This window comes from Setaria italica, chromosome III (genome assembly GCF_000263155.2).
Source record: "Setaria italica strain Yugu1 chromosome III, Setaria_italica_v2.0, whole genome shotgun sequence".
NCBI classification, from domain to species: domain Eukaryota; kingdom Viridiplantae; phylum Streptophyta; class Magnoliopsida; order Poales; family Poaceae; genus Setaria; species Setaria italica.
In genome coordinates, this window is record NC_028452.1 from 4,777,327 (window position 1) to 4,789,565 (window position 12,239).

The 12,239-nt window shown below is 49.2% G+C and overlaps 1 protein-coding gene across 1 annotated transcript; it reads left to right on the forward strand.

Moving 5' to 3' along the window:
• The first annotated feature begins 481 nt into the window (after positions 1–481).
• Positions 482–3,198, forward strand: LOC101775912 (GDSL esterase/lipase At5g45910). Its single transcript, XM_004960562.2, has 3 exons — positions 482–921; positions 1,011–1,640; positions 2,650–3,198. Exons 1-3 carry the CDS (start codon positions 666–668, stop codon positions 2,865–2,867), a joined length of 1,104 nt encoding a protein of 367 aa, XP_004960619.1. The 5' UTR covers positions 482–665; the 3' UTR covers positions 2,868–3,198.
• The last annotated feature ends 9,041 nt before the right edge of the window (positions 3,199–12,239 follow it).

A 12,239-nucleotide genomic window follows, 5' to 3' on the forward strand; every position in this document is an offset into this window, starting at 1 on the left:
TTGTCATCCTTACATTTCGGATCAAATACTTCAATAATCCATGCACCACCAGCGAAAACCGAAGTGGCTCTTGGCTGATGAGTGATCTGCCTGAAGCATCACAAAAAATACCCCATCCATGCTGTCATAAACTCATAATTGAATTGTAATATTTTGCTTTGAAATTTCTGACCAGAAGAAACCTTTAACAATATGCTAATCACCTGCAAAATGAGATACCAAAAAACAATTATTTAGAGCAACAATCCTCAAAAAAAAATTATGCAGAGCAACTTTATTGAATTTGTAAAAATAATATGGTCCAAATAAAGTCCTGAATGCAAAAGTATTAACAAGAGCGTCGGGAAGAAAATGGAATTTTTTTTTCGCAAAAAAAAGAAAAAGAAAAATGGAAGCATGCACGTAGCACGGTAGCAGAGCTATGGGACATGGACGCCCCAACCGCCGTCTCGCCGAGCCTATAAATCCCTGTGGCCGGGCATCCACATGGCCGCACCGCACGGACACGGGTCGCGCCGCGTCGCCGCTGCTGCTTTAACTCTATACACTCTATACACTTACGTCGTCGTCGGCGTCCTTCCCCGCGCACGTAACGTAACGTAATTCCCTGGCCGGGTAGGCAGGTAGCCAAGCTAGAGCGCTAGGTGGCGGCTGACGCGAGGACGATGGCGACCGGCGGCGGCAGGGCGGCGCTGTCGTTGGGGCTGGTGTTGCTGCTGTGCGCGCTCCGGCATGAGGTGGCGGCGGCGCAGCGGTACAACGCCATCTGGAGCTTCGGCGACTCTATCTCCGACACCGGCAATCTCTGCGTCGGCGGGTGCCCGTCGTGGCTCACCACGGGGCAGTCGCCCTACGGCGAGACCTTCTTCGGCCGCCCCACCGGCCGGTGCTCCGATGGCCGCGTCATCATCGACTTCCTGGGTACGTGACTACAAGAATTCCTGTATGGGTGAGAGCCATGGAAGAATTATATTCTGATGAAGCTGATCGAATCGAACGCTTGATGACAGCCGAGCACTTTGGGCTGCCGCTGCTGCCGGCGTCCAAGGCCGGCGGCGACTTCAAGAAGGGCGCCAACATGGCCATCATCGGCGCCACCACCATGAACTTCGACTTCTTCAACTCCATCGGCCTCAGCGACAAGATTTGGAACAACGGCCCGCTCGACACCCAAATCCAGTGGTTCCGGCAGCTCCTCCCGTCCGTCTGCGGCAAAGACTGCAAGAACTACCTGTCCAAGTCGCTCTTCGTCGTCGGCGAGTTCGGCGGCAACGACTACAACGCCGCCCTCTTCTCCGGCCGGACCATGGCGGAGGTGAGGGGCTACGTGCCGAGGGTCGTCAGCAAGCTCATCCGCGGCCTGGAGACGATCATCAGGTCGGGAGCGGTGGACGTGGTGGTGCCCGGGGTGCTGCCCATCGGCTGCTTCCCCATCTACATCACCCTCTACGGCACCTCCAACGCCGCCGACTACGACGGCGACGGCTGCCTCAGGAGCTACAACGGCCTCTCCTCCTACCACAACTCCCTGCTCAAGCGGAGCCTCGGCAGCCTGCAGAGGACATACCCTCGCACCAGGATCATGTACGCCGACTTCTACTCCCAGGTCACCCACATGATCAGGGCCCCTCAAAACTTCGGTGAGTACTACTGTAGTTGTCAACATTTCTGTCCCATGCATTTTCTTTCATTGGGTCAATAGATCCGTCTGGCTTTCTTGAGACGCAGGCCAAAGTTTCATGACATGTTAAAATCTTCTCACATGCATGTTTACTGGGTAGTGTTGTAACATCTGGTTGGAGTAGGAACAATATTCCAGTTTAGCTGACATCCCTGGAGTCCAGAGCATGCAGCAAGGCAAAGATCATAAAAATCATTCCTTTGCACATCCTACCTCCCCATTTTTGAGGTCAGCAGACCTTTAGCTTTGTGTCCTAGCTCGAATCCAGTTGGCGTGAGAGAGTTGAAGTCTCAGTGATCACGGAATGTGTAGCGTAGGATGGGGCCCACGGGTCAGTGTCCACGTCAGGGATAGATCCAAAGCATGCATGTTGATGGATGGATGTAGAGAGAGAGCTACGTGCATGCACAGTTAGCATGTTTAAGTGTTGCCTTTGGATTCTTAGCCCACCAATGACTCATCCTAATAGTGTGCACCAGTCAATTATGCCCCGGGGGACCATGCATGACCCTTGTCCAAATTATTTGGGAATCAATACCTCCTCCTAATCCCCAGTTGGCACATTATTTATCCATCATACAACCAACTACTATGATGAAATGATGATCGAGGATGTGATATAAAATAGTAGAGTGAAAGCCTGGTGGCATATTCTAAAAAAATCGCAATATAATACTGTAGTACCAGTGCCAAGCTGCCTGTAATTAATTAGCAAAGATGCCAAAAGCAAAAGTTCATGAGCAAAAATGTAACATACAAATACATGCCACATGTTCATAGCAATTAGTACTAACAGTCCCTTCTTTCCATGCACTGTTTGATACCTTGATCATGTTACCCTCAAACGAAGATCATTATGTTAGCGCTCAGCTCACGTGATGGGGAGCACGCGAGCGCGCATCACGAGGCCGGTTTGTTAGTGCGGTCGATCAGCCAGCTGATTAGCCAGTAACACTTGATGCACGCAGGGCTCAAGTACGGGCTGAAGGTGTGCTGCGGCGCCGGCGGTCAGGGCAAGTACAACTACAACAACAAGGCGCGGTGCGGCATGGCCGGAGCAAGCGCCTGCGCCGACCCCGGCAACTACCTCATCTGGGACGGCATCCACCTCACGGAGGCGGCCTACCGCTCCATCGCCGACGGCTGGCTCAAGGGCCCGTACTGCAACCCTCCCATTCAGCACTGATGAACTGATGCACCAGAGTTTGGTGGGGATCTCATTGATAGCGTCCGTGCGTGAGTTGATGCGTGTGTGCTGTTTGTTTAATTAATTAGGGACGATCCATTTATCCTAAGATCCATAGCTGTGCTGGTGGATGTAACGAGAGTGATGCGGGTTCGTTATTTAATTTGGTGGTTGTTTATTCATTGGGGTTAGGTCGTTTGGGTGTGCTTGGGGGGAATGAATGAATGAATGAATAAAGGTGTTGTGGATTATTTGCAAGAATTAGCTACAGAGTGAACAATGAGTTCGCTTCAAGAGAAAAATTGAAAAAGGAATGCTTTTTTGTTTTCAATGGTGAAAGAAATTCTGAGCTTCTCTTTTGTTTGACACGCTGAATAGATCGTTAAATGCATGGTTTCGACAGTTCAGTTACTCATGTCCGGTTAATACAGATTGCTCCTTTATATTAGTGCCCGTTATGAATGCGCACGTGTACTGAGTTACTAACATGGAGCCATGGCGGTGGTTGAGGTTACAGACTGACTGACAGCCTTGCTCTCATTCTTATTGCTGGAAAAGGAGGTGCCATTGTCTTCCTACGAAGCTGAATGCATTGCCACTCACTTCCACCATGTTTGGGAGGACACTGGCATCAGTTTTGCTGCTCGGATAAGGTGCAGAGTGTGTTTCTACGTTGGGCTAGGATATAATTGTTGGGCTGAGCATGCAATAGCTAGCTGGGTCGAACAGTTCTTGGGCTGAGCAACTTAAGTGAAGGTACACTGATTTTTTTCCCCTACCTGTATATATATATATATGACAAAGTACGGTTAAAAAGTTAAACCCTTTTATGGCTGTAAAGTTTTCACATGATGCCAAGGAAAATACAAAGTTTCAGTACACCCCAAGTTTTGCTCCAACAAATTCTCAATTGATCATTGGTTTCCTCCAAATTCAGTCCACCCCAATTTTATACTCTTCAGTACATCTGTTCAGGTGACGATTTCAAGCATTATATTTGCTCAGTCTTCAGGGGGTGGTATTATATATTAGAAATAAAATATTTTATTCGGCTCATGGGTGGTAGGATGTGCAGGGGGTTGTCATGGGCCGATGAAAACGAAAAAGAAAACAGGCCAGGCTGGACACAGCGGGAGAGTGGGCTGGGCCAAAAAGATAGGCAAATGGAGAAAAATATGGGCAATTCACTTGTACATCAATATTTTCCCCTTCTAGCACGGTGTGCTCGAGATGTGAATCGATCCGTTCTATTTTTGTTGCGTGATCTGTGCAACTACAGCTCAAGGTGCGTCCACCGATGCTGTCAATTTTACAGAAATTTTGCACCAGTTTCATATAATTAGTTTCATGAAGCTTCCCGAAACTCTCTACTTAACACAAGGTAGAGGCCAAGTAATATTGAAATCTTACTGTTTCGCCTCAGGGTTTTATTGTCTTACTTCTTTGGGGAAAAAATAATAAACTGGAAATCAAAATCTTGATTTTTCATATCGGCATAAACGGCACAGGATATACCATATATGTCGCTGTGATCCGCGGGGTCCCAATGGTCCTGCAGAACACGAACACCCCTAGAGCAACATGCCCGAGTGCAAGTGTGCCATGCAAAACCCTGTCACCTCCCCCCTCAATCATCCACAAGGTGTCATGCCATGCAATTGCCACCCATTCATCTGCAGCGATGCCTCCGCCAAAGCCAGATCAGCCGAGAAGAACACACACGTCCATGTCGCACGGTTGCATGAAAGAACCCACGCAACCGTACGGCGGCCTCATTCCAACACGGACCACATGCTCTTCTCGATCGGCAACTTGTTGAAGCTTGGCATCCATGATTGCCGCTTTGTCTCTGCTCGTGCTGGTGCTCATGTGGGGAGGCGAACAAAACGCTGCTCGTGCCGGGCCATCGATTAGCTTAGAGCTCAGAGATGAATACATGTGATGAATGTTTGTTTGTTGTTTCTGATCACACAGCATAGGGTTGGGCACATAGGTTACGAGGTGAGCTCATGCGAGTTGAGCTCAATTAGTGAATTGGTACTTCATAATTCAGATTCAAGAAGATCCCGTGGAATCTAGCACTGTGAAGTGCTGCACATGCTGCTTCTGGGGATCCAGAAAAATGTCTGCTTCAAGTGAAGGGCCAGCCAAACTTGTGGGTCATCAGATAATTGAAAAAATCAGAGACTACTGATGTCAGAGTAAAAGCCAACATTTATGGCGTTTTCGGTTAAGATATGGTTAACGATCAGCGCGTTAGATGGATCTAAGTGACGTGATGGCCTTTCTGGTTGGGTAATGCGAAGTCGTGTGAGGGTTAGTGTCTGCCATAAAGGTAGCCATGTGACCGCTTCACTATCCATGATACGGGAGATTTGGAGGGCTCAGCTTGACACCCATCTCCCTGTCTCTATCAGGGCTGTAACCGAAGAACCGGTAACCAGCTGCAAACTTTTCGTATCACTAGGAATCGAACTGTGTCGTCTGAATTTGTTTGCAGCAGATGGAAAGATCTGCTTATTTGAACGACCCTCCAAACTGAAACTGATGAAATTTGCTGGGTGCGTACCAGAAACATTTTGCAAAGCACTGAAAAGGCACACATGGCGCAGAATCCCAGTGGTGGTAGAAAGCCGTGTTCCATGGCAGGAAGGCTGCGGAGGAAAGGCGCTGCCAAAATCACTCGAACGCGACGGATCAATCGTTGCGGCGACACGCGATCTTGGCGACAGAGAATCGTCACATCCTGATGATCTCCAACTAACTCTTCAGTGCTTTTTCCAGAGATGGGGCATGGAGCAGTGTTCACCGATACTGCTTGTACATTCTTGTGTAACACTAACATCATCCTTGCACTGCAAGCTCTGCGTGTTAGTGCAGTTGCTATGTCGTAGGTCCCTCTGAGTTTTAGTTTTTGTGGCTCGAACACACCACAGAAAAAAAATAAGTAGGCGGCTACAATCTGTGGCATCATTAAAGTAATAAAAGCAGTAACAATATTGCAGCAACTCTGGCCACTTTTGTGGTCCTTGGATTCGTGCTTGCAACCACAACCGGCTGCTTCGGCTAATTCCTTGCTTGAAAGGTGGAGAGCTGCTAGCTTGCAAAGGCAGCAACCGAACCATTGCCGGGACAAAAACAGTACACGAGTTGGGCAAGGGGAAAAAGGGTAAAGCAGAGGATGAGGACAGTTGCGATCATGTAGTTTATTTCCAGTAAACTCAGATTCCTAGGGCAATTGAATCAATGAGCAATCTTGATCAGATTGATCAGATAGTGACACTGAGACTTAATGAGCAAAGAACTTTCGATCAAATGGGACATCTGCATGATGCTAAAATGCTCACAAGAAATTATGCACCATTGCCGAGCTAGCTAGTGCATAGAGCTTGGAATGATCATGGCCAAGTACAGCTGGAGTTGCGTAGAAGCGAAGGTGAATTAGATTCTCTGGCAATGGCATGCATGTACAAGTGCAGCTCTTTTTTGGGACCGAACAGTGAAAAGGTCAGAAGGGACCATCGGTTGGTGGTGAGCTGAGCACTGAGCAGCAGTAGGACAAGGCCGATTCAGGGCAGCTCGACATGCAGCGATTCAGGCAGTGGACCTGTGTCCTGAACCCCAATCTTCTCACTGCAGGTGTGCAGTGCAAACTGGAGTTCTGCAGTGGTCATGCTGGTACCAAACGTGTGTACAAATACTCACTGTACATGTACAACCGTGTGGGTGTCGCTGTGTGTGCGTGTGAGTGAGTGAGTGGCCACTGTGATAAGTACTATATATACTTTTGGTAGTTGGCACCAAACATGTGTACAGTACTCGACAGCTCTGGTCGTCGTGCCTGGTGTCGGTGTTTTATACCCAACAACCTACCGAGGGGTATCCCGAGATAGTAGATTGGTTGGTGGGGGATCGTCAGATCTGGAACTTGATGGTAAAAATGAGGACACAAGATATGTATTTATACAGGTTCGGGTCGCCAGAGTAGTGTAATACCCTACGTCCTGTTTGGGGTGTTGTATATTGCGCCCTGCAGGATGTAGGGTATTACACTACTCTGGCAGCCCGAACCTGTATAAATCCGTGTCTTGTATCCTTGCTTTTACCATCAAGTCCAGATCTGGCGATCCCCCACCGAACAATCTACTACATCAGGATACCTCGGTAGGTTGCCGGGTATAAAACGCCTACATCTGTTTCTTTATTTTGATACTTGGCATGCTTTTCCATCTCCGATCAACAAAGCTGGTCTCCGATTCGGACTTCACTAAGGAAATCGACTCCCTGTAGAATTCCGTCGTGACGCCGTCCAATTCTATTCCATCTCGATCTTGATGCTTGGAGATGATCAGCGGCAGGTAAATTGCACCATTCCGCACTCCGTTTCGAATTCCAATTCGGCGAGAACAGATGCTAGCTCGGAATTAGCCTATCCGGTGACTTCATCTCGGACTCCGACGCAGTTGCACACCGAGTCGTCGATCAGATGGGAGAACAACGTTCTTGTCTTGTAGAGTAGATTGATCTTGATGAGATCCTTCATCGCCCGATGATCTCGACGATCACCCCTACCTGGCATGCCATGCCAGATGTCGGTGTTTTATACCCAACAACCTACCGAGGGGGTGCCCGAGGAAGTGTTTTGGTTTGTGGGACTCGTTGAGATCAGGAACTCGAAGGTAAAAGCGAGGACACAAGACATGAATTTATACAGGTTCAGGTCGTCAGAGTAGCGTAATACCCTACGTTCTGTTTGGGGTGTTGTATATTCCGCCCTTCGCTTGGATGTTGTTTGGTGTTGAGGATTTGGTCCTCTGTTGTGGTTCTATGAGGTCTTCTCCTACCAATCTAGGGACCCCTACCCTCCTTTGTATACTTCAGGGGGCGGGATTACTAGTCAGTTATAAGGTAGGAGTCCTAGTAGGATTACATAGGAATCCTAGTAGGAGTCCATCTTCTTCCTTCCTTACGGGTACTGAGGATCTATCCTTGACACATGGAACATGGCAGCAAAATTCAACGCCCTTTCTGTGAACTAGTGGTGGTTAAAACTTAAAAGTTAATCAGAAGCAGCAATTCAGCATGCTTTTATTTAAGAGGCAGGAATTCAGCATGGATCCTGCTGCATAGAAACATTTTGACAACCGACAATTTGGAGAAGAGAGGATGGCCTCATAACCCCCTGTGCAAATTTTGTACTTCGGAACCTGAATCACTGACGCACCTATGTAAAGATTGCACATTCACGCGACAAGTCTGGAACGACTAGTGCAATGGTTTAACCTGACTGACCTCCCTACAAGTTCAGGGACAGCTTCGATCCTTGGATGGTGGGAAAAGTGTAGAGTAAAAGTGGAAAAACAGCACAGATCGACCTTTGACGGCCTCATGGTGTTCTTCTGGTGGAACGTTTGGAAAAAACGAAATCGGCGGACTTTTAACCAGGAATACAAAATAATTGAGGAAGTAGCATACCTCACTAAAGAAGTTCAACGGTTCAACTTGGTGACACAACAACAGGCGGCGCAGCAACCAAACTAGTAGTTTCTTTTGTTCAGAGTAGTGAGCCTTTGTTTTTTGGTTTTTCTGTCGTTGACATTTGACAGTGTGTGTTGTTAGTCGTTGTTTGTCTGTGGTGTTGTTTTGTTCGTCGGTGCGCGGCAAGTCGTTGGTGGGCCGCCAGTTGGTTGCCCCTTTCGGGGGATCTCCCTTTTTATTTGTTCTTCTAATAAAAATTTGACAAATCCCTTACCGTTCGTTAAAAAAAAAGAAAAAGGTCGAGCAGCTAAAGCACAACAACAGAGTGTAATCAGCTCAGTTTGCAGTTTTTTACATGTAAAAGTTGTGTACTGGGTTACAGACTTACAGGAGTGTTCTCCTTGCAGCAAAATCACATGAGAAAAATTACGGAGTGTTCTTCAGTGGTGACAGGTAGGAAAAAAGAATTTGTTCGATCAGAGGGGCTACGACCGACGTGCTTACCACAACGTCGAGTGCTTTGACTTTTGTCGGATCAAACATCGATGTGCATGAGCTGGAGCTGAATACCTTGGTTATCATTGTTTGCCATGGCGCCTGACCTGACCACTAACAAAATTAACAGATGTGGAAAAGCTAGGGTAGCCAGAATATGCATGACTTGTCTTCGTGTAGTACTGTGATCAGATCAGTATACTAAGCTGTAGGTACCATATAATGCATCCAGGAAGGAATCTCTCGCCATGCATTCGAGATTCAGCGCGGCCAGGCCAGGAGATCTCAGATCGCCCCCCCAACCCCAAGCAGAAGCTAGCATCCGTTTACCGGGGGATGGATCGAATTTCTTGGGGCGCTAAACCCGCCGGTTCCGCAGTAGTATTATAGCTTGATCGTCGCACACGATCCATGGACCTGGAAGCACCGTACGGTCATGTTAGCCTATCGATCGATGCAGAGCTTCGATGCGATTACCTGTTGGGAGGAGCACCATCTTTTAAGCACCTAGTTTGAGGATGCGTTATCGGCTCAGCCTCAGGCGTGGCAAGCTTTCCACCGCAGGCACAGGCACGCACGGGAACGAGCAGGACACCGACCAAGCGTGCAGGGGCCTGGCTGGGCTGCCTCCCATCAGTCAGTCTCAGTCACCCGGGCCGGCGCGCCCAGCGGTTGGAGGCCGCGGGGGGCATGTACGTGTTTGACGGGGGCCAGGTGGTCGCCATGCTGTTGTGCCCGCCGGCCGGCAGGGCCGTTGCCTAGCCACCCACCATACCCGCAGGCCGCACTCTGTCCCGTCCCCTCTCCCTCCCAATCATCAACCAACCAAAGAAAAGGAGGAAGAAAAAAGAAAGAAAGAGAGGAGACCTGCTAGCTCGCAGCGATACTGATGCGACGTGCGTGCGTGGCATTTCCAGGGGGACCAGCCCAGCAGCTAAGCGGGTACGTACGTGCAGAGCTGGCGAAGGCGCCGCCGATGGAAGAGCTAGAAGCTGCAGTACGTGCTCGCCTGACTGTGCCAGGGAGTACCCTGCCCAGATTGCTCCTAGTCCTAGCAAGCAAGCACGCACGCACGCTGGATCGCCGAGCTGCCAGCGGCCACCTGGACCAGTGCTACGCGTACATGCAAGCGTCCGGCAAACAGCATGTGTCCTTCTGGAGGGATGTGTTGGGTATCCGAAGCTGACACCAGGAATCTCTGCACGCCTCCCGTCTTGGAACTTTCCTCTTCCTCGTGTCCTTTGGCGCGAGGACTATGCAACTGCCCAGCTGCAGGACTACTGCTCACCATGAGTTCAGTTGCTTCACCGGTCGGACGGAACCATGCATCATGGGCATTGGGAAACCTGCTGCTGCGCCTTCGGGATCGATCGGCCAATGGGGCGCGCTTGATTTCATCGCACGTCCAAATCGATGAATGCAACGCTCCACTGCGAGAGCAGCAACCCCACCGCTTCCTTTTTGGCGTTTGGTTTCGTCCCATGATGATTATAGCTAATGATGAGTACTAGCAGCAATGACTGCGGGCAGGACAGGAAAATCTTACGAACCTGCATCATGTTGAGTTCATCCATGCCGTGCTTGCAGCACTGCTGTAACAGTAGTACTTCTCTCGGTCCAATTGACATGGTTGTGCGGTTAGTGTGATGTTTGAATTCCCTGCGACACCATGACAATGTAAAAGTTTCCTGACATATAGACCACGGCTCCTTGTTGCAGAGGCGAATACTACATTTACTGTGGCGCGATGGATGTCTCAAGTGAAGCAACGAAATGTGAGCAAACATGCCGTGAAAATGGAAAGAAAGGCAGCTGGAACACACACCACGCCGGTCGATTCTCCAATCTCCATGGCAGCTCCAGTGTATCTCAAAATCGAACAATGTACATAGTGGGCATCGATGTTTGGTGTACATAGTGGGCATCGACCTCCTCCAAAGAGAAGTCCAACCCAGCAGCTAAAATATCAATTATTTCTTCTCCTCGCACGGACGCGCGCGCATGCAGCTCTCCGCTTTCAGTGCTCAACCACAACCAGGAGGAAGGACGCTGGGCTGGGGGAAGGTTTTTTATTCTGTTGGTGGGTCCCGCGAAACGTTGTTTACACATGGGGAGACGAACCGTAGTTTTGTTCCATGTTTGGAACGGCAAAAGCCGACGCAGCACTGGAGCTCAGCGTGTTTGATAAGCGGAGCTGAATTTGATACTAATTAGAAGGTTAAATATGAACTAATTATAAAACTAATTGCAGAATCTCTAGGCTAATTCGCGAGATGAATCTATTAAGCCTAACTAAGTCATCATTAACAAATGGTTACTGTAACACATTGTCAAATCATGAACTAATTAGGCTTAATAGATTCATCTCATGAATTAGACTCCATCTGTATAATTAATTTTGTAATTAGACTATGTTTAATACTCCTAATTAGTACCTAAACATCCGATGTGATAGGACTAAACTTTAGCCCCCTATAACCAAACACCCCCTAATAGCAACAGTGACCACCGGGACACCGGTGGTTGACATGCCTTTGGATCACCCACTCCCAACTTTTAGCCGCTGGTGGCCAGCCACCTTTTTCTTCCTCTTGCGTGCGTTACTGCGACGCGCACTTAACCTTATCATGGACGTTAGTTAGCGAGGAGGGCCAAGGGATCGCATCATTAGCCACCTTTTCCCCTTCGAGAATGAATCACGTTAAAAGCGGGCATGCTGACGGATCGAATCCCCGGTCTAGATAAGTCGAGAAAAGAAAGAGACATTTTTTTTGAAAAAGAACGTTGGTGTGCAGTTGGACATAGGCATGTAGTGTGAGGAGGCGGCACATGCTTGCTTTTGATTGCGATAGCAACAGCTACATGGCGCACAAAATGGCTGGAACGCAAGTTGCACTCCTCCGGGGTCGCCCTCGCGAGAGCTAGCAATCCGTCAGCGGCGCCCATTAATGCACGCGCTAATGAGCTCGATTACCTCCCCGGGGGGCGCGATAAACAAACAGATTTAGTCGCCACGGAATGCGGGGTCTTGCGATCAGTGCGATGGTGGTGGCCGCGCGCGCGGGAACCGAGAACTCGGGGCTCCAAATCAAATGCCCATTCTCGGCAAAGTCCATGCGCCTGTCCTAGACTTGTAGCTGCCGAGCCGGGTGATGCGATGCGATGCGAGTGATCACTAGGAAAATGGTTCACCGGCGCTGGGGACGAGGGCCGCGCGCCCAGCAAACTACGGTCAGTCACCCGATCGGCTGCAGATCGATCAGTCATCAGCGTGGATCGGTGCTGCAACTTCCTCTAGTTTTGATCGGCGATGGCTTTGACCGGGATCATGTCAGACCAGTTACAGCGGTCTACAAAGTTTGTAACACGCAAACAAACGCTTCCTGTCCCTGTACCACG